Source organism: Sus scrofa, chromosome 10, assembly GCF_054392235.1.
Source record: "Sus scrofa isolate SSC_HxYL_T2T_F1_AM1 chromosome 10, Sscrofa_HxYL_maternal_Yorkshire_Landrace_v2.0, whole genome shotgun sequence".
NCBI classification, from domain to species: Eukaryota; Metazoa; Chordata; class Mammalia; order Artiodactyla; family Suidae; genus Sus; species Sus scrofa.
Window position 1 is genome coordinate 22,883,018 of NC_139392.1, and position 21,955 is coordinate 22,904,972.

At 44.5% G+C, this 21,955-nt stretch overlaps 1 protein-coding gene across 7 annotated transcripts in view; it reads left to right on the plus strand.

Moving 5' to 3' along the window:
* The window catches only part of CRB1 (crumbs cell polarity complex component 1), a 242,556-nt gene that overhangs the window by 99,540 nt on the left and 121,061 nt on the right, over window positions 1–21,955 (plus strand). For all 7 annotated transcript variants that reach the window (XR_014817495.1, XR_014817493.1, XR_014817494.1 and 4 more), the window contains exons 3-5: window positions 12,223–12,418; window positions 15,928–16,067; window positions 21,616–21,792. Coding sequence is in view for 4 of the 7 variants with exons in the window: in XM_084979316.1 (XP_084835442.1) it covers window positions 12,223–12,418; window positions 15,928–16,067; window positions 21,616–21,792 (513 nt within the window). In the remaining 3 variants the exon portion in view is untranslated. The remainder of the gene's footprint in view (window positions 1–12,222; window positions 12,419–15,927; window positions 16,068–21,615; window positions 21,793–21,955) is intronic.

The window sequence follows — 21,955 nt, forward strand, 5'->3', positions numbered from 1 at the left end:
AGGGGTCTAATCGGTGCTGTAGCCACTGGCCTACACCACAGCCACAGCAACGCGGGATCCGAGCCGCATCTGCAACCTACACCACAGCTCACGGCAACGCCGGATCCTTAACCCACTGAGCAAGGGCAGGGATCGAACCCGCAACCTCATGGTTCCTAGTCGGATTCGTTAACCACTGCGCCACGATGGGAACTCCGGTTGTCACTATTTTAATATCTTCAATATTGCTGCTAATAATACCAATGCTGTTTACATGTTTACCAATATTTTATACTGGTATCATTTTCTAATACTTGAATGGCTTTCTTTTTGAATATATTAGAACCATACTCAGGAATGGATTTACTGAGGTCATGCTCTGTACCCTGTTTATGAGCTTAAACTGGAATATTATGATATCTAGGCAAGAATTTAATTTCTGAAACTGCCATGTCATAAAATAAGTGATTTAAGAATTTATTAATGTTGTAACATTTCAAATACTCAGGAATAACAATTATCCTAATGAAGAGAGATGAAAGAAAGGTATTTGTTATGATTAAAAGATTATAATTACAGAAGTATGAAATGTATAATATTGATATATTTAAAATATAAACTGTGATCATTGCAATTTTCCTATAGTTTTACCAAGAAACATACAAAATTAAGTGATATAAACCATTCACAAAAGTGGTGTGTTTTTCAAACACAGCATCCTGGAGACCCTGAAATAGGTTATTCCAAGTTAAACTTGGTATATATTTTCTTTTTTTCTTTTTCGAGCCACTCCCGCGGCATATGGAAGTTCCCAGGGGTCAAATTGGAACTGCATCTGCCCGTCTACACCATAGCCACAGCAACACAGGATCCAAGTCACATCTGCGACCTACGCCACAGCTCACAGCAACACCGGATTCCCTAACCCACTGAGCGAGGCCAGGGGTGAAACCCACATCCTCATGGATCCCAGCTGGATTTGTTTCCGCTGCGCCACAACAGGAATTCCCATAAACTTGGTATATATTTTCTTATTTTCACACATTAAAAAATATATGTACACACATTAAAATATAGGCAGTAGATTGAGGAAGTCTTGTCTGTTGACTTAGAGAAATAATATTTTAAAATCAAATAATATCTTTGGACCTGTCATGGCATTTAAGATGGGAAGAAAGTGGGAGAAAATATGGCCCTAGAAGAGGAACTAAGGATGAGTTGGTTAGAGTCGGGGGAGGCAGCAGGCAGGAGAAGGAAGCTGTTTCCCCAGCAGGCAGGCACTCCAGGAAAGATCCTGCAGCACAGGGAAGAAGAAGGCACGCCCCAGCCCCACTGCCCATCCCGAATATAACTTTGACTCTCCCTGAAAGCAACTCAGAGACACCAGAAAGAATTAGACAGCTATAACAGCAAAGTAATGAAATTAGTTAAATAAGTAAAATAGTGTGTATTGTATAAGAATATCTCTTGTGGTTAAGGGTAGCCAGTGGCCTGGAAGAGTTCAAGGTCATGAAGACACAGGCATCTGCCTAATTCCAAGCCCTGACCTACTCAGAGGAGTACCTTGAAGGCTCATGCAAGAAGCTGGGTGGTCCATGCCCCCCAAACCCCTTGAAGGGTTTCAGCAAAGCAAAGCATTTAATTAATTAATTAATTAATTAATTTTTATTTTTTGCTTTTTAGGGCTGCACCCGCAGCATAAGGGGGGTTCCCAGGCTTGGGGTCTAATGGGAGCTACAGCTGCTGGTCTACACCACAGCCACAGCAACACCAGATCTGAGCTGCGTCTGTGACCTACACCACAGCTCAGGGCAGGCCAGGGAATCGAACCTGCAACCTCATGGTTCCTAGTCGGATTGGTTTCCGTTGTGCCACAACAGGATCTCCTACAGCATTTTTAAAGGCGAGGTAATAGAGGGTGTGGCTGGTTGTTGCAAACTTCTTGGTGCCAGAATCCAGGTAGGTCAGGTCACAATGTTCCTGTAACCCTCCAACAAGACAAATGTTATTCTCTGTTCTGCAAGTGTTTATCTCTATATGAATGGAAAAGTGTTACACCCTTAAAGGTCAGAGCCTTCAGAATGGACTCTCTTGTATGTTTCAAGCCATAGGCAACATTCTTAACTCAAAGCAAAAGCAACAGAACACAAAGGTTAGGGTAAAAGAAACAGATCCAGTATGGAGGCAGACTTGTTCTTTCCTCTCACAAGGATAGGTATGTCCCTGCTTACTTGGAGGGCTCAGGCAGGGGCAGCATGGTTCTGGGTAGCCAAGGATCTGGACAGGACACGTTAGGGAGAGGCCGGGCCACCAGATCAGACCCTTGGGGGACTGAGGCATCTGCGATTCCAAACCATTACCCACCCCAAAAGCCTCATTCCCCCTGAAGACACATCTAGCCAGAGCTCTCCCTTGCTAAGGTGGGCGGGTCTGGCTAGGCTAGTGCCTTCTGTATTTGGAGACGTCTGGGGGCCATAGTGTCTGGAGGAGCCCCAGGTCCCTATGAGGCAGCAAGTCCACCTGGGGACTGACCATCACCCATTTGTAGCTGTTGTCCCCAGTTTGCAGTTGTCCCTCAAAGCGATTTCAGGGGGAAGGTGGGGAGTGTTCCCTCTACCCTGTGGGGATCCGCAGGCCTGGGGGGGCCCCCCTGCCTGCCTCAGGTCGGCTGCAGTGTGCATTGCACATGGTGAGCAGTGTGGTCCAGGGAGTCTGGGGTCTGGAACCAGTCCTGAATCTTCAGAGGGATGGTCACTAGAACAGGCTCTTGTGGGGAACGACAGGCCCTATTCCCAGCAGTGCCCAGTCCCCCTGGAGCCACACCTGGAGGGGACTCTCCACCTTGCCTTGGCCAGCGGGGTGGGCTGCCTGGGGAGGGTCCCTCCCATGGGGACACTGGGAGCCCTGGCCCCTGGGTGGGGAGAGGGTGGGACCATGGAGCAGAGTCTGGTAGGAATAACAAAGTGTTACTAATACATAACAATAATAATAAATAATGTGTTATAAATAGCATTTAGAATAATAAATGAAAGTACTTAATTTCATATTTCACAGGATTAAATTCATCATTGATGATTACATTGATTTCATATACACTAAGAAAAATTCTGCAACTAAAATATACCAGGTTCAAGACACAGTTGATTATAAAGTCCATGATAGTTTCTAACAACAACAAAAAAAAATGTGGAGTTCCCGTGGTGGCGCAGTGGTTAACGAATCCGACTAGGAACCATGAGGTTGCGGGTTCGATCCCTGGCCTTGCTCAGTGGGTTGATGATCCGGCATTGCCGTGAGCTGTGGTGCAGGTTGCAGACTCGGCTTGGATCCCGCGTTGCTGTGGCTGTGGTGTAGGCTGGTGGCTACGCTCCGATTAGACCCCTAGCCTGGGAATCTCCATATACCACGGGAGCGGCCCAAGAAATAGCAAAAAGACAAAAGAAAAAAAAAAAAAGTGAGGGGGGAATGGAACAGTCTTGGAATTGAGGAAACTTAGTTGTCCTTCAGAGGTGAGTCCTAGGCTTGTAAATTCTGGCTTCAATGAATGCTTTTAAAAAGGTGTTCTCTTACTTCTTGGTATCCTTAGAAAAAGTGTGTCTAAATGCACAAACCAGAACTCTTATTGGGTAAAAATCCAAAGATGTTTCCACCAAAAATAAAAATCCCAAGCTTTAATCTGTTATAGCATCTTGCTAATCATTATTATACTTGCTGGTTACTATTAATCGGAGCAGCAAGTCTCACAGCCTCTTTGCATTGCTCTAGGATGTTCAGAGATGACAGCTATCATGTGCAGAAGGCACCGTGAATCTCTAGCTGTAAGGGCGACCTGTGCTACTGTCCCTCTCTGCACTGATCCTGGGTCCAGATTTGCTCTGATAACTGCTGGAACTGTTACATCATACGTCATTCCTTAGAGAACTCAGAAATAGCACATAGCATTCTTATTCAAAGGGAAATGGTTGTGCAGAGGCCTGTGAAATGTCTTGGGTGGACTCTGAAATGTAGGATGATAACCCAAAGCTAGAGTAGAATTATTTCCCACGCGTGGGCTCTGCAGATAATGAGAGAGGTGTTCAGAGTGGTGGCCCATCGGTGCCACACGGCATGTGTCCTGCACTCTCTTGCCACTGTGCTAAGTGATAACAGCATCAGTGAGAGACCTGATCCTGGCTGATTACCTGCCATGTACTTTATCTGGTGGCACAGGACGTTAACCTTTTTTTTTGGTCTTTTTTTTTTGCCTTTTCTAGTGCCACTTCCCGAGGCATATGGAGGTTCCCAGGCTAGGGGTCGAATCGGAGCTGTAGCCAGCGGCCTACACCAGAGCCACAGCAACGCAGGATCTGAGCCTTGTCTGCAGCCTATACCACAGCTCACAGCGACGCTGGATCCTTAACCCACTGAGCAAGGCCAGGGGTTGAACCCGAAACCTCTTGGTTCCTAGTCAGATTCGTTAACCACTGCGCCACAACGGGGACTCCCAGGACGTTAACCTTGACCACTCATTGCTGACAGATGCATGTTGAAGTGCAAAATCTCTAACTGCTGATCAGAACAGTGTGGGGTGCAATCGTTCGTAAACAATGTTTTGTTTCAGACATTGGCCAAAGCCATGACACTGACTTTATGGCTTTTGACTTGGAGGGGGCCCAGGCTTGTGGAAGGCTTGAGAAGCTCCATCCTGGCAGGCCAGATGGCTTCCAGGAGAGACGGTGGGTTAGTCCACAGCGGGGACTTGACGCTTCATTCTCAGTTTATTGACTGTAGCCTGTGTCCCAGAATATGTGCTAAATGCTTCCGATCTCGGCATTAAAGGGCAAAGACTTTGATCTCAACAAGCTAGCGATTTCGTAAATAAAGTTGACAAATCACGAATTGCTGTAAAATATAATATATACTTTTATACCACAGTGGCATGGCACTTAAGGCAGGTATAAGTGGTTCCGTACCGTTTCCAGGATCATGCGATACTGGAGCTCAGCCTTGGAGAACTACCTGGAATCAGCTAGGGGGAGTCAGGAGTGAGGAGTGGGCTTTGCAATCAGGGAGAGCAGCTATGTGCAGCTTGGGTGGGGGGGGGGGCAGCATGGTCCTGGGGAGAGAGGATCTGGTCAGGACACGTTAGGGAGAGGCCAAACCACCAGATCAGGCCCCTGAGAGACGAAGCTGAAAGACCATCCTTGTAGGTGGCACTGACATTGTCCACATTTTCTAGAAGTTTCTATAGCGTACCGATTAACTGCTCTTTCCTGAAGACAAGGGGAAACTGTTGTAAAGATGCACAGAGACAGTGGTAAAATCAGATTTGTATTTTATCCACACCACTCGCAGAAAAGTAGAGAGTGATTTGAGGAGAGAAGCCAGTGGCCATCAGACCAGATGAGAGACGGTGAGGGTCTGAATAAGTTTGCAGCGATAGCCATGGTACCTTAGATCCATTTCTAAGGGAGAGGTGACAGGATTTGATGACTAATTAGGATGTGGGAAATAAATCTGGCTTGGTGACCTGGATGATAACCCCATTCACTGGCAGGGGTGGGCGTGGGGATCAGAGAGGGTGGATGGAGGAGAGAGTTTTCCTTTGGGATCGTAGATTAATGCCTGAGAGATGGGTGGAGGAGACATCCTGTAGCTCTCTGGACTCAGAGGGGCTTGCCTAGGTGTTCCTGTGCCGCTCAGTGGGTTACAAACCCAGCTAGTGTCCATGAGGACCCCAGTTCAGTCCCTGGCCTCGATCTGTGGGTTAGGGATCCGACGTGGCCATGAGCTGTGGTGTAGGTTGCACACATGGCTTGGATCCCGCATTGCTGGGGATGTGGCATAGATCGTGGGCTGTAGCTCCGATTCGACCCCTAGTCTGGGAACTTCCATATGCTGCAGGTGCAGCCCTAAAAAGCAAAAAGAAGAAGGGCTCGCCTGGCATTACAGATGCTCCTGTGAGCTTCTGTGAAAGTGTCCGGGGTAAAAACTGCTTCCTGGTTTCCATGAGGCTATGGTCACCTGCTTCTCCATCTATGATCTCTTCTCCAACACAAACAAAAAAGCTTAATTTTTCTCCAGTGTACCTTGAATTCCTTGCTCTTTGCTAGAACTTGGCATTTTTTGGATGGAACCACTTTGCACACAGCCCTTCTGCAAGGGGTCCTCTGCCCTTGACGGATGAGGTCCAGGAGGGAGCTGGGCTTTCTCACTAAGCCCACTGCTCCTGAAAGACCACCGTTTGGTTCATGACTCACTTCCCACGCACACCACTCTCTTCCCTGCCGTGTAAGTCGTTAATTGACATAATCCTGGCTCAACCACTTTCTAACGTTTTTGATCTGGTTCAAATTTCTTAATTTCTCTGGGCTTTAATCCCACCCTTAAGAAAATGGGCATCATGGAGTTCCCGTCGTGGCGCAGCAGAAATGAATCTGGCCAGCATCCATGAGGTTGCAGGTTCGATCCCTGGCCTCCCTCAGTGGGTTAACTGTGAGCTGTGGTGTAGGTCTCAGACTCATCTTGGATCCTGCGTTGCTTTGGCTGTGGCATAGGCCGGCAGCTGTAGCTCCTATTCGACCCCTAGCCTGGGGAACCTCCATATGCTGTGGGTGCGGCCCTAAAAAGCAAAAAAAAAAAAAAAAAAGAAAAAAGAAAAGGGAGGGGGGCCATCGTAATAGTGCCTCGTGAATAATTTTTGACAGTTAAAGTCAAATCATGTACTTAAAATGTGTAGCATAGTACTTGCTGTGAAATAAGCTCTCAATGAATATCAGTTATTATCATTAATAACAGGCAATGATCTTTGCCTTCAAAGCAGTTGTGGGAGGTAAGCAAGTAACAAATAAATAAAATAAAATGATGTAAAGGCTGTGAAAACACAAGAGGTTGGAATCAGTAAGGAAATCAGGGAAGACTTCACTGAGGATGGTTTGTTTTCACCGAAGTCTTAAAGGATGATTCGCCAGGTGGAAGGTGGGAAAGAATTCTGTAGAGAGAAAGAGAGAGAGAAGGAGAGAGAGGGAGAGACAGAGAAGGAGAGAGACAGAGTGAGAGAGGGAGAGACAGAGAGAGGGAGAGAAGGAGAGAGAGACAGAGAAAGAGACAGAGACAGAGAGACAGAGACAGAGGGAGAGCTCAGTGTGTCCCAACTTACGGGAAGGGGGAGGCATGTGGTGGGTTTGAGAAAAAGCAGATGGTTTGATAGAATTGTCACATGGAGGGATGATAGAATTGCCTGGGAAATGAACTTAGAAATATTTCAAAGGTTTTTAGATGCCAAATAAGAAATATCTGATTTATCCAAAACCCACTAGGAGCTGTTGCAGAATTTTAGAATTTCCAAACTTTTAGGATTTCTTGTGATGTCTTCTTATTTTCAGTGCCTTCCATCTCTCCTCCGTTCTAGCCCTATGGTGACACAGGTTCGAGTTAGATCTGACATCTTTCCAAACTGCTTTACCATCAAACTTGTCACCACCACCCGAGCTTCTCATTTCCTTGCTTCTGTTGATATCTTACTTGGTCTTTAGCAGAATCTCCGTCTCCTGGCCTCTCCACACTCAGACTGTGTATCCCTCCTGCCCTGTCTTGAAGTCGCCCTAATACTCCTGGGTTGACGGGGAACTGTTTTGCTGACGTGCCTCTGTTATCTCCACACTTCCTTCTCCTTGACCTGCAATTAATATTTTGCAGCTTTCCAGTCCTGAAAAGCCCCATTCCCCACTTTCTTTTCTCCTGATTTAAAGGCCATGGATCCACCTCAGATATTGATTATCTAATTGTAGTTACACATTTACAGTTGTTGAGCAGGCATTTGTATGTCAGTTGTAGATTTTTAAGTCATATTTTACTATAGCGGCTGCTCCAAAACTTTCTGGTTTCTAACTCCTATACTCTCAGCACCACATCTGTATTTAACTGAGATCGAAGCTGTTCCCAATTCCCTTGCCGAGGTGTCTTTGCTTCCAATTACTTTTCAAAAAACTTTAAATTCTACCTACTCTGAGACACTGAGGAAGGAAAACAGGAAAGAAGAAATGACTGTAGATGATACCTACCATTCACTGACCATTAACTATACCAGCCAGCAGTGGACAGCAGAGCCTGGTCCTGGGTGGCCTGTCTATACAAAACAGGTTCTTTCTGCACTTCTGCGTGAATGGCAGAGGCCGGGGGGGAAAGAAGGAACGTAAAAGTAGCAGGTGCAATTTTTTACAACTCTGTAACAACATTTATTTACTTTTTTTTTGGTCTTTTTACTATTTCTTTGGGAGGTTCCCAGGCTAGGGGTCGAATCGGAGCTGTAACCACCGGCCTACACCAGAGCCACAGCAACGCGGGATCCGAGCCGTGTCTGCAACCTACACCACAGCTCATGGCAACGCCGGATCGTTAACCCACTGAGCAAGGCCAGGGACCGAACCCGCAACCTCATGGTTCCTAGTCGGATTCGTTAACCACTAAGCCACGACGGGAACTCCTGTAACAACATTTTAGAAGAGTAATGGTGTCACTTGTAGGAGAGAGCAGCTGGCTCTCTGACTGTCAGGAATGAATGCTTTGACATTTAGTCACCTATGTTTATGTAGAGATGCCCCTGTGGACATTAGCACAGAATTACTGAGTCTTAATGAGTCACCAAAGCTAATTAAGTCAGAGATTTGTTTGTTTGTTTTTTGGTTTTGTTTTTTCCCTGCCCTGTACATTTTTTGGGTGCAGAGTTCCCCTTATTTATGTGTGTGTGTTTTTTTCCCTGACACTTTCTATTTACTTTTGCTTCACACAGAATTATAAACCAGTTCCAACAGATTCCTGGATTGATTTTTGTGAAGGAATTTTGCAGTTATGAATTTCCCATCTCTTAGACAGTCGGCTGCTTCTCAGTCACTGCATTCAATTTCGGTTGCTACGTAGCGTTGTAATGACATGGCACCAGACTTAGTGACCCTAGTCATGAAATGTTTCCAGATAGACTGGACCACACTGTTTAAGCATATTGTCAAAGGTCAGTTAATTGTCTCTATTTAATGGCTGTATGCCTGTAACAGGAAACATGCAAATGAAAACTGAAAATCATAGTTAGTTTTCCAGATGTTTTATCTATGAAACCAGGCATCTGGAAATAGGAAAACATCTGGATGACTGACTCCTCTTATCACTGTTCACGCAGCTATTTTGGCATCACGCAGACACAGACCAAATCGCTTTTCTCCCTTATCAGTAATAATGAAAAACCGCAGTAAGAATCACATTGTCGGAGTTCCCGCTGAGGTGCAGGGGGTTGATGATCCAACGTTGTCTCTGTGGCAGCACAGGTTCCATCCTTGGCCCAGTGCAGCAGCTGTGGCAAAGGTTGGAGTTTCGGCTCGGATTCCATCCCTGGCCCAGGAACTTCCATTTGCTGCCAGTGTGGCTGGAAAAAAAAAAAAAGAATCATGTTATTAATATTAAGAGTAACACAAACAAATCAGATTAACTCCAAAGTAAATAGTTGTTTGAACTGAAATTGTATTTAAGCTATGAAACACGCTCTCATACATGTATCAGGATCTCTAAAGTGTTTGAATGACGTTGTTATAAATGGAGCTGCGGTATCTAAAATAATGGCTTTTCTTGTATTTCTTAAGCATGAGGAAGTAATCTGGGTATGAAACAGATGAATCGATGAATTTTGCAGAGTGATGAAATAAAATTTAGAGATGCATTAGTAAGTTTTAAACCACTGATTTGATTTTATATGTCATTAGTGTTCAGCAAATAGAGATGACTAAAATGCCAAAGGATATAACACCAAGGCATCGTGGAAAGGTGGATTGGGAGTTCCCGTCATAGGTCAGCGGTTAATGAACTCAATTAATATCCATGAGGACGCAGGTTCGATCCCTGGCCTTGCTCAGTGGATTAAGGATCTGGCGTTGCTGTGAGCTGTGGTGTAGGTTGCCGATGAAGCTCGGATCTGCGTTGCTGTGGTGTAGGCCAGAGGCTACAGCTCCGATTCGACCCCTAGCCTGGGAACCTCCACATGCCACAGGTATGGCCCTAAAAAGACAAAAAAACAAAAAACAAAAAACTAAAAGGTGGATTGACTAGAGCAGACAGGAATGGCAGAACTGTCATGTACTAGCTGGGGGACATGGGCGCGTAGGGGTACCTTAAATAGGTTGGAATGGAATAAAAGAACGTGTGTGAAATCACCCCCCCACACACATATGGTGGGCATTTATGGAGTGCCAGGTGCCCTCTGCTCAGGGAGCATCACGGAAATGCCCACAGATGGATCACTTCACCCATGAGCAGAGCGCTCTGCTTAGTCCTGACGGATCAAGGTCATTTTAATATGGAATACAAACACGTACATAGTTTTAGTTGCTCCATATGTTTTTAAAATAATTACATAAAACATTTAAAAAAGAAGGTGTCATTTTTGTCTTTCATACATTCTTGAAAAGTAAAAAGAGGTCTCTGTTATTGGCTTGTCTTATGTGGCTTACATAAAGATACCAAAGCCCTGCTGAAAAGCTGCTTCAGAGACGGAACAAGAACACCAGTCTCCCCCAGACAGTGCAATGTTCTGTGCCTTGACCTTCCTGATACCAAGTATAACGGATATGGAAAATCTCATTCGCAGACTGTGTGAGAAGTAGCCAGGCCTCAAAGGGCAAAGACCTTTTCCTACCACCGACACTATTCCACGACTTTCCATCTTTACTCATATATGATGGATGTTCTTTTTCTTCTCAAAAACCAGTCAAATTTGACAGCTGGCAGCCCTTTTCACTTCAGTGTTTGTAGCATCTAGTCACAGTTGTAAATGCAGGCGGATTAGACTATCTTAGTGGGTTTTCCATCAGGAGAAGGGGCGCAAAAGCATTCAAACTACTAAAAACCTCTGAGTTATTTGAGAAGTCCTCAATATTATTTTAATGCATAACTTATTATCCTGGGTTATAGGCATAGGAATAAAGATGGACAAACATAGATAGTTCCCCTTTGGTGTCTTAAAACCTGTATGCAAATTTATTGTGTCTCAAATAGTATTTTGACAGATTCATTAGGGTAGTTCGCTAACTTAATATGACCACTTTTTTAACTCCTAAACTTAATTTGCTTAGTGAATAATCTTCATCTACTATTTTGAGGAGGTGTGGAATAGAGATTTTTTTTTAAAATGTAATGTTTCCTTAAAATGAAGTAGCTTCTGGAGTTCCCGTTGTGGCGCAGCAGAAACTTGTATCAGTGAGGATGCACGTTCGATGCCTGGCCCTGCTCAGTGGGTTAAGGCTCCAGTGCTATGATCTGTGGTGTAGGTTGCAGATGTGGCTCGGATCCCACATTACTATGGCTGTGGTGTAGGCCAGCAGCTGCGGCTCCAATTCAACCCTTAGCCTGGGAACTTCCATATACCTCAGGTTCAGTCCTTCAAACAAACAAACAAACAAACAAACAAACAGAAGTATCTTCTAATAAAACCACTAATTGCACTGAGTTTAAGCCACAAACTGATTTTCTATTAAGAGTATTTTACAACACTATAGAAAATTAAAATTCTGACGCGTCTTTGCCAAAGAAACAGTTAAGGAAACAATTGTATGTCATATATGTACAATAAACGTTGTGTAGAAAGAACAAGTTTTTTTTTTGTTTTTTGTTTTTTTTTCCTCTAGGAAACACTTCGTATATACCCAATGCTATCATAAGGGCTTTAGACATTGTAATTGTAATAATTACCCATAGGTTCATTTCAGCCATGGCCCCCATTTTTCTGGTGAGGCAACAGAACAGAGACAGGTTAAGGATGGTTAAGGCACTTCTTCAAGGTCACACAGCTATGGAGGCTGGGCCAAGATCGCAACCTGGGCCGTGTGGCTTTGGAGTCACTTACTTACCTACTGCTCTATATGGTGCCTAATGAAACTAGGTATTTAAAAATAATTTAAAGACATCGGCCTGCCCCTTTCAGGCTTCCAACAAAAGTACAGTAAACAATACCTTGGTTCTAAAAATGATTTGTTTGCAGGGACTGAAAAGCCACAAGCTGTTGTAGGCAATAGTTCTTTGTAGGTAACAGCTGTTCTGCTTTGTGCAGCTTCCCACACACGGGCCAGAAAGTTAGTGCCAATTACAATTAAGGAGGCAAATTATTTTGGGCAGCATCACATTTGACAAGAGCTTTGGTACATAAAGCATTGGCAGAGAGCGCACATATTAACACTTTGCTAAAACTTTTCTTTTTTCCTGTGCTGACTTTCTTTCAAAAAGGCGTGAACTGTGAATTGGAAGTTGAGGAATGCTGGTCCCAGCCCTGCCTAAATGGTGCGACTTGTCGGGATGCCGCGGGGTCTTATGCCTGTGACTGTGCCCCCGGATTCCTAGGCGACCGCTGTGAACTTGACACTGATGAGTGTGCCAGTGGGCCGTGTCTCCATGGAGGGCTGTGCATGGATGGAGCCAACAGGTGTGTTTTCTCCTACAAGAGACCTCACCGTGCTGAATCTGGAGATCTTGCATCCCTGGCTTAACACTGTCGTGTTGCTTTATACTCTAAATGAGGAAAAGTTACACCATTCAGGTTTTACCAGAAAATACATCCTTCAGGAGTTCCGGTCGTGGCTCAGCAGAAATGAACCCAACTAGCATCCATGAGGACGCAGGTTCGATCCCTGGCCTCACTCAGTGGGTTAAGGATTTGGCATTGCCATGAACTGTGGTGTAGGTCGCAGATGTGGCTTGGATCCCGCATTGCTGTGGCTGTGGTGTAGGCCAGCAGCTATAGCTCCGATTCGACTCATAGCCTGGGAACCTCCATATGCCACGAGTACAGCTATAAAAAGACAAAAAAAAAAAAAAAAAAATCCTTCAGAGGTCATCTGTCTCAAGAGGGAACATTTTCCAAGTCACTCATAAAAAATATAGAGCTCCTTCTGTTTTGCTAAGTGCCAGCTTTCCAAATCCATGAAACAGAGGGAATCTCTTTTCCCTATGTCTGATACAAAAACAGAGAAATTATTCTAAATGTGAATATAAGATTGTATATATAATAACAAGCATATAAGTCAAGTGATGAAAAATAAATCCTTTAGGAATTTTATCTAAACAATGTTGGACAGGGCAGTGATATTAAACTAATTGCATCTTGAATTTCTAGGTGTTTGGGGAATTGGGTGTATACTTTTGAGATAGCAGAATGGTGAGAAGTAGCCATGTAATTCTGCTTTTCAGTAAAAACAAAACAAAAAAGGAGTTCCCATCGTGGCACAGCGGAAACGAATCTGACTATCATCCATGAGGTTGCGGGTTCAATCTCTGGCTTCGTTCAGTGGGTTAAGGATCTGGCGTTGCTGTGAGCTGTGGTGTAGGTTGCAGACTCCAGCTTGGATCCTGCGTGGCTGTGGCTGTGGCATAGGCTGGCGGCTACAGCTCCGATTGGACCCCTAGCCTGGGAACCTCCATATGCTGTGGATGCAGCCCTCAAAAAGACAAAAAACAAGCAGACAAAAACAAACCAAAAAAAACCCCATAATAAATTACACTTTAATATGATGCATATAATAAATTGGAGTGATAGTAGTTGAATTCATATAAATATTTTTAAAAGAACTCTCTAATGCTTACCTAAACCACGAGTATTGCGTTATCAAACACATAACAACTTTTAGCAGCATTAGTACTTAGCAGTGTCCTGATGGATGCTTTAGCAGCGCAATGGAAAGCAAGGTGGGAGTTAAAGCTCCCCCTTCACGACAAGGAGTTTAAAGTTCAGGTAAGAAAGGTGACCTCCACAAGTTCACCCAGTTAATTCTTTACAAAAGGAGGACTGCAGTCCAGTTTTCCTCTATTTAATAAATACCGTATAATTTATCCCCAATCTAAATGTCACAGTGAATCAGACTCAAAAGGGAAGCAGCAAAAGGCACATGTGCTTCAAATATACCCAGGAAAATAATGTAATTTTTAAATAGAGCAATGCAGGGGAATGTTCCCTTTTTTTTTTTTTGAACATTTCTTTTGTAAATGATAATGCATCACATTTAATCATATTTCAGACCTTGCCTCTGACTGTCACTTACACCCAGATTGTTCTCCCGAGGCATGAATTTTCATTCCTGGAGACAGGTCACGGGGCCACATGTAGGCAGACAGACCCGAATGGCGGTTTCCACATAGGTGCTACAGAGGAGAAGCGGAGGCTCTCCTGGCCATGCCTTACTATTTCCAGATAGCATCTGGACAGAAATTACAAGGTTTTATTTTATTTTATTTTATTTTTATTTTTATTTTTTTTTTGTGTGTGTGTGTGTATTTTTAGGACCGCAGGTGCAGCATATGGAAGTTCCCAGTCTAGGGGTCAGATCGGAGTTACAGCTGCCAGCCTATGCCAGAGCCACAGCAATGCAGGATCTGAGCTGCATCTGCGACCTGTAGCGCAGCTCGTGGCAATGCCGGATCCTGAACCCACTGAGTGAGGCCAGGGATCAAACCGTAGTCCTCATGGATCCTAGTCACATTTGTTTCCACTGAGCCACAACAGGAACTCCTTACAAGGCAGTTTTGATGCCTCTGGAAACACAAACAGAACAAGGCTGAAACCTCTCCAGCTTTCCTCTCTCCACCTGACACATGCCACGAATGATTTTTCTGTTGTATCCATCTCCCTCTTATTACCTACATTTATTTTGAGAAGATCATCACAAGGTCAGCAGGTGCAACTGGACCTTATTTTCCCACCACCAAAAAGTCACACATCTGCTTCAGGGTATGTGGGTAAATCCGAAACTATACCTCATGAAGGGTTCTCGCAGACAAAGACAGACGCACATGGAGACTCTGATTCCGTGAATTCAGGTCCCCTCACCAGCCTTGAGTACAGGGCTCTTGTCTCTCATGTCTTGCACATCATAGACTTTTTTGGTAGGTATTTTTACTTAAAGAAATGGAACAGTGAACCGAAGATTTCTAGCTAGAGAAGGTACGTATACAAATTTTAGTCCCATATATTTGCTAATATTTCCGTTTCCTTAGTGAAATGTTAAATGTCTGTGTTGGTGGTAAACAGACACACAGCCGTGGTGAATAGGACTGTTACTCTTTATGAAATTGTTAGGTATCCTTCCCTCCAGACACTCACGTCATCTAAGCTGAGTGTGTCCGCCCATGTTTTTGCAATACGAGATCTTTAAGATTTATTTATTTATTTATTTGTCTTTTTGCCTTTTCTAGGGCCGCTTCCTGCGGCATATGGAGGTTCCCAGGCCAGGGGTCTCATCGGAGCTGTAGCCACCAGCCTACGCCAGAGCCACAGCAACGCGGGATCCGAGCCGCATCTGCAACTTACACCACAGCTCACGGCACTGCCAGATCCTTAACTCACTGAGCGAGGCCAGGGACCGAACCCGCAACCTCATGGTTCCTAGTCGGATTCGTTAACCACTGAGCCACGACGGGAACTCCGAGGGGAGGCCATTTATTTTATTTATTTATTTTTTTTGTCTTTTGTCTTTTTTTTTGTTGTTGTTGTTATTGTTGCTATTTCTTGGGCCGCTCCCGCGGCATATGGAGGTTCCCAGGCTAGGGGTTGAATCGGAGCTGTAGCCACCGGCCTACGCCAGAGCCACAGCAACTCGGGATCCGAGCCGCGTCTGCAACCTACACCACAGCTCACGGCAACGCCGGATCGTTAACCCACTGAGCAAGGGCAGGGACCGAACCCGCAACCTCATGGTTCCTAGTCGGATTCATTAACCACTGCGCCACGACGGGAACTCCCGCCATAAAATTTAAAATATGATAATGTGGACACACACGATGCTTTCAGACTTACTTGCAGAGAGAATTCCTCAAGGTTTCTGCTAAGTATTAAAACCATGACATGGGTGTGGGGTTGATGGACAGGTGAAGAGGCAGGAAGAGGATGTCTGATCTCCCTGTGACTGAGAGCTGATGTGAAAATTTCATTTTACTCTCCAGCTACAGCTGTAACTGCACTGGGAGTGGGTTCACAGGGACACGTTGTGAGACCCTGATGCTTCCGTGTTGGTCAAAACCCTGTCACAATAATGCCACATGTGAGGATGGTACTGACAATTACACCTGTCACTGCTGGCCTGGTAAGTGACAAAATATCTTCCGTCATTTCTTTTTCGCTTAGAAATAGGAACAGATCGCTCCTAGCGAATAGAAACTGAACATTCTTGTGGCTCAAGCGTTCAAACCAACTCTTTCTTCTGGTTTTCATTGCTTAACGATATTCTTCAGTGCTCAAACATATCTACTGCTACACTCTGCCTGGTCTCAGGTCGTTTACCAAACTGCCCAATGATCAGAATCTTCTAGAAGAAACAGGGGGCGGGGGGGGGCGGAAATCAAGGGAAGGTTCCATTTTGGCATGGTCTTGGTGGAGAAAAATTCCTTAGAACATCCTCTGAGATGTTTTCTTTGCCACCTAGAATATATTAAACCCCACGAAGCACCATTATTATCCTAAGTGCTCGTGTTGTAATTCATGGGGCCAGTCAACACGATCCTGAGGCTTCCCATAGGGGGTGTAGAATGATATTCCAGAAATGGGAGTATGCTCCTAGCCCTTTATAATGTAAAAGGAAATACGAGTTAAACGGATAGAAACCATAACTAAAATTTACACTTAAAAGGGGATTAGGCTCGAGTGTAGCGATGATCCCAGAATCAGTAGGAAACTGTATGTAACACTTGAATCAACAGGCCACCCAAAAATATTGGTGTTAATTCTGGCACGCAACCTGCTTATTGCCACCTAGTTCTCACTGGGATTTTATTTCTAGAAACAAAAGAGCATTTCATCTCTCTTCTTTCTTGATTCACTGGAAAAAAAACTGATTGAACTGGTGATTGTTTAAAATCTAGTTGTTGGAGTTCCCGTTGTGGCTCAGCGGTAATGAACCCGACGAGCATCCATGAGGATGCAAGTTTGATCCCTGGCCTCGCTCAGTGGGTTAAGGATCCGGCATGGTGGTGAGCTGTGGTGTAGGTCGCAGACGCAGCTCAGATCCTGTGCTTCTGTGGCTGTGGTGTAGGGCGGCAGCTGTAGCTCTGATTCGACCCCTAGTCTGGGAACTTCCATATGCTGCAGGTGCGGCCCTAAAAAAAAAGAAGAAGAAAAGGAGGAGGAAGAATATCCACCTTCATAGTTTTGTGGAGATAAACCAGCAATAGAAGAAACTCCCAGCTCAGCCTAGACCATAGTGAGCACTCAATAAATTCAACTAGATACCCAAATTAGGAGACTGACCATTCTAGACCCTGTGGCGAGCATGTAGTAGAAGCTCATTAGTTATTTAAGGATAGAGGAGAGGAAGGAAAGGAAGAAAAGGCAGCAGGCACACGTGGAAGAGAGCTTGTCTGTGGAACTTCGAGTGATTCTTCAGGTGCCGGACCACACAGGGCTGTCGGCAGAGGGAAGCGGCTCAGGGGAAGATGAGCCCAAAGCTGGATCACAGCACCGTTTTTCTGCCCTGCAGACCGTGGGGCGAAGCAGTGACATAACCTGACCTGTTCATTTAAAACTCGTGTGGAAGATGATTGGGAGAAATAAGGCTAAAGGCAGAGGATCCAGTGAAAGAGTTCTGCAGTCATGTAACAGGAGGTAAACCAGTTGGCCAGAACAAGCACAACAGTGGTTAGGGTGGAGACGAGGGGATGGGAGGCCATGAGAGCCCCCAAGGAGGTGAAAGTGCTGTGCAGATTGAGAGAGGGCCCTGGATTTAGGACAGCTCTGCTTCGGAGTTGCTTTCGTCCCTGGATCGATGGCGATGTTGCCTAGAGAGAAAACTCAGAAAGTCTCTGTGCCCAATTCTCAAGATGTCTGTAAAGAGAAGGTTTAACACTATAAGCTACTTGGTGTCTAAGAAAAGGAGACTGTCCCTTTGGAGCATGAGACCACTGCCACTGGGCCACACAACGGCAAGACCCTGCGGCTGTCGTTGCCCAGAGTCCTCCTTTCAAGAGCAATTAATTATAGGCAGTGCCAGTTATCTTAAATGCTTCTCTTAGAAATTTCCTTGTTACCCAGAAAAGATTGATTTTTTTTTTTTAAAAAACTACCCACAATTTAAGCACCCTGGGGTCTTGATTCAGCATCATATTGTTTCTTTGCACAGAGTTTTATAGAAAAACTTGTTAAAACTATTGAATGTAGCCTTGACTGAAGAAATCTATTTATATACGTGGGTAAAGAGAAGAGCAAACAAAATCCCCACAGGGCCCCAGTGGCGGGGACGGGACTGGTAACACCATAAATCAGAGACATCCTAATGTTCAGGGTAGGAATGAGATAATGCATGGGCCAGAAAGCAGAAAGGATTGATGAAGGTTGTAATTTGTTTCCTGACCTGGCCTCTGTATGAGTCTGGAAACTTAGAATGAGAAGAAAACTGAAAAGAGTCAGAACTTTCCAAAGTTGACTGTAGCACAACTAATACCTATTTATAAAAATCTGTTGTGAAAACCATTATTTAGGGAATATTTGTAGATCCTTAAGTATGAAATAAAAGGTCTTTGAAAGCAGACACTCAGTTGGAGGGTTCTTGCGGGGAGAGGGAGGACCCCTGCAAGGATTGTGGACCCTTGATCTGACATGTGCTTCTAGTTTCCTTTTTCAGCTCTAAGTCTCTTCTTCAGATGGTTGAGAGAGACTCCTGGGGTCAAATGTGACAAAAGTATTATTACTGCCCAGTCATAAGAATGTATGTTGTGGTTATTTTGACATAGGACCTCATTCGGCTTTTGATTAAAATTACAAAATGAGTGATGACATCATATTCACATTATATACCTATTAAGAGTTAGTCATTTCTCCAGTTTATTTCCCAAGTGGGATTATAAGCTAAGTTATTGATTCGGGAATTCCCGTCATGGCACAGCAGAAACGAATCCGACTATGAACCGTGAGGTTGCAGGTTCGATCCCTGGCCTCGCTCAGCGGGTCAAGGATCTGGTGTTGCCGTGAGCTGTGGTGTAGGTCGCAGACGCGGCTTGGATCCCACATTGTTGTGGCTCTGGTGTAGGCTGGCAGCTACAGTTCCGATTCGACCCCTAGCCTGGGAACCTCCCTATGCCTTGGGTGCGGCCCTAAAAAGACAAGAGACAAAAAAATAATAATAATAAAAAAATAAATTATTGATTAGAACTATTTGAATCTCATTCAGGCCTTGATTGAAGGTCTGCCACTCAGGCGTTGCTCCGTCCTGGATTGGAGAATGAAAAATCACAGGCTTGCTTGTGGGGAGCTTACCATCTGCTGCTGGAGACACTATATAAATAAAGGAAAGCTATAGAAATAAATTGTAAAAGACAACTCTCAGAATAAGCACATTATAAAGATCATTACAAGACAAGGAAAGAAAAGAACTGGGTGTATGAGAGAAAACCAAAGGATCTTATTTAGATCTGTCCACGAGGAAAAGATATTCTGAGAAAGTAATAAAAGATCAAGTCTGAAAACAGCTTTATTCAGGCACAGTCTTGGAAGAGGGTTTTCTAGAAGAGGGAACAGCATGATAAAGGCCCTGGGGCAGAAAACACTCTAGGGCTAGGAATGCAGAGATGGGACTGGGGCCCGATAATAAAGGGCAGTTAGGTTAAGGATTTTAAATTCCATTGTGTGAAAAGTGAAGCCATCAAACAGTTTTCAAGGAAAGAAATATCACGATTGGATTCATGACTGTTACAATTTGGGATTGTAAATGTTATTTTACAAATGTACCTCTCAGCCGTTAAGGGACATTACAGAGATCCCTAGTTGAAGGTGAAGTCGCTTGTGTTATAAGTCAAATTGTGTTCCTTTAAGAACTTGGGACACCTCTCTCACCATCTCACCAAACAGTTGGTATTATCCTGGTCACACCCATCGGTATTATATTAGCATCTTACTAAATTGACATTTTTGGACTAGCACTCTACAGAGAATATGAATACTTGAAATCAATAAGAAAAATAATCTAATGTTAAAAGATATGATTAAGGAGAGCCCGTTGTGGTACAGCGGAAACGAATCGGACTGGGAACTATGAGGTTGCAGGTTTGATCCCTGGCCTCGCTCAGTAGGTTAAAGATCCAGCATTGCCGTGAGCTGTACTGTAGGTCGCAGATGTGGCTTGGATCCTGCATTGCTGTGCTTGTGGTGGAGGCCTGCAGCTGGAGCTCCGATTCAACCCCTAGCCTGGGAACCTCCATATGCTGCAGATGTGGCCCTAAAAAAAAAAAGAAAGAAAGAAAAAGATATGATTAAAAAATCCCCCAAAACTGTTAAATTCAATAGTACCGGGGGGGGGGGGGAATGTAAACCAAAACAAGATGATATGATTTTCTATCTACTCCACTGCTAAAACACATTGGTGGGAGCAAATGTTGGCAAGGGTGTGGAGCCACACACACTCTCATCCAGTGCCCGCAAGTATATAAATGGCACAGCTTCTCTAGAGGGGCTTACCAGCATCTATTAATTAAAAAATGTCCATAACCTGGAGTTCCCATCGTGGTTCAGTGGAAACGAATCTGACTAGTATCCATGAGGACAAAGGTTCGATCCCTGGCCTTGCTCAGTGGGTTAGGGATCAGGCATTGCCATGAGCTGTGGTGTAGGTCAGCAGCTACAGCTCCAATTTGATCCCTAGCCTGGGACCCTCTATATGCCTCGGGTGTGGCCCTAAAAAAGGCAAAAAAAATATTCATAATATAACCCAGAAATTACACTCCTCGGCAGAGATCCTAGTGTTAGACATTTGCACAAGCACACGTATAGAATGATATTCACTATGATAATGTTTGTAATAGCAAAAACGTGTGTAAACCCACTAAGGGGATGGAATGGTTAATTCATGGACATCCGTGTTATGGAATACATGGCAACAGTTGAAAATAATGAGTTAGATCTATGTTACTAACATGGATAGGTTGTGCCAGGGAGTGAAAAAGGGAGGTTGCAGAAGGACACACGCAGTTCAATTCCAGTTGTGTTATCGCACACACAATTAATATAGACATGTATAGTTTTAACAGGTGCTCATGGACCTAAAACCAAAGAAATAGTTCTGATAGAGACTTGCTTTTATATTTGACATTTAAATGTTTTCTAAAGTAATAAATCATTCATGTTATCTTGTTTTTATTCTTGTCCTTAATAAAATGACCCAGCTAAAGCCATTCAAATACAAAACAGTTTTTATTGTCTCACTGAGTGTTAGGAAGTAATCATTTATCTTTACTTTGAGTTTTAAGAGAAGAATTTAGGATTGGCTCTAAGTGGGTACTGCTGACTCTACAGCTACTTTTTGGAAAAATATATCATTTTTTTTTTTTTTCGTGCTTAGCATTCAAACAATTGGAATATTTGAGGAATTGGAGGCTTATGTCCAGGGTAAGTCCAGGTTATCCTGAAGTTCCTTTTTATTTCAAGCCTTATTCGTCCAAGGTATTGGTCGATATTAAAGGAGGGACCTCATTGCTACTGTTGCTCCTATTCATGGAACCCTCTCTTGCCAGATCCCCCGTTGCAGCCCCTGGAGCGAGACCCAGCATCTGGTTAATTGGTGCCAGCCTTGGGGGCCAGGCTCCCTCAGGCACAGACTCTGTAGTTGAGGAGCTTGGACTCAGCAGCTTCTCTGAACGTTTATGCTGCAGGATACACGGGCGCCCAGTGTGAGAGCCACGTGGACACATGCAGCAGTAACCCCTGCCCGCCTGACGGGGAGTGCGTGGAGCTGTCCTCGGAACAAGGACACCTGGTCCAGCCGCTCTCTCCATCCAGCCGCCCCGAAGCCTCAGGTTACATCTGTATCTGTCCTCCGGGACGCACAGGTGAGACCCAGGGCAGGGGAGGTGCCTTGACTTGGATCGTTTCATGCTGGACTTTAGATGGCAGATCATGCATTCAACCACATGGGGTATTAAGCGGGAAGACCTGTGCCCTCCTAATTCTTGCTGAGGGGCAGACAGTCCCCCTTGTGGGCCTGAAAAATAG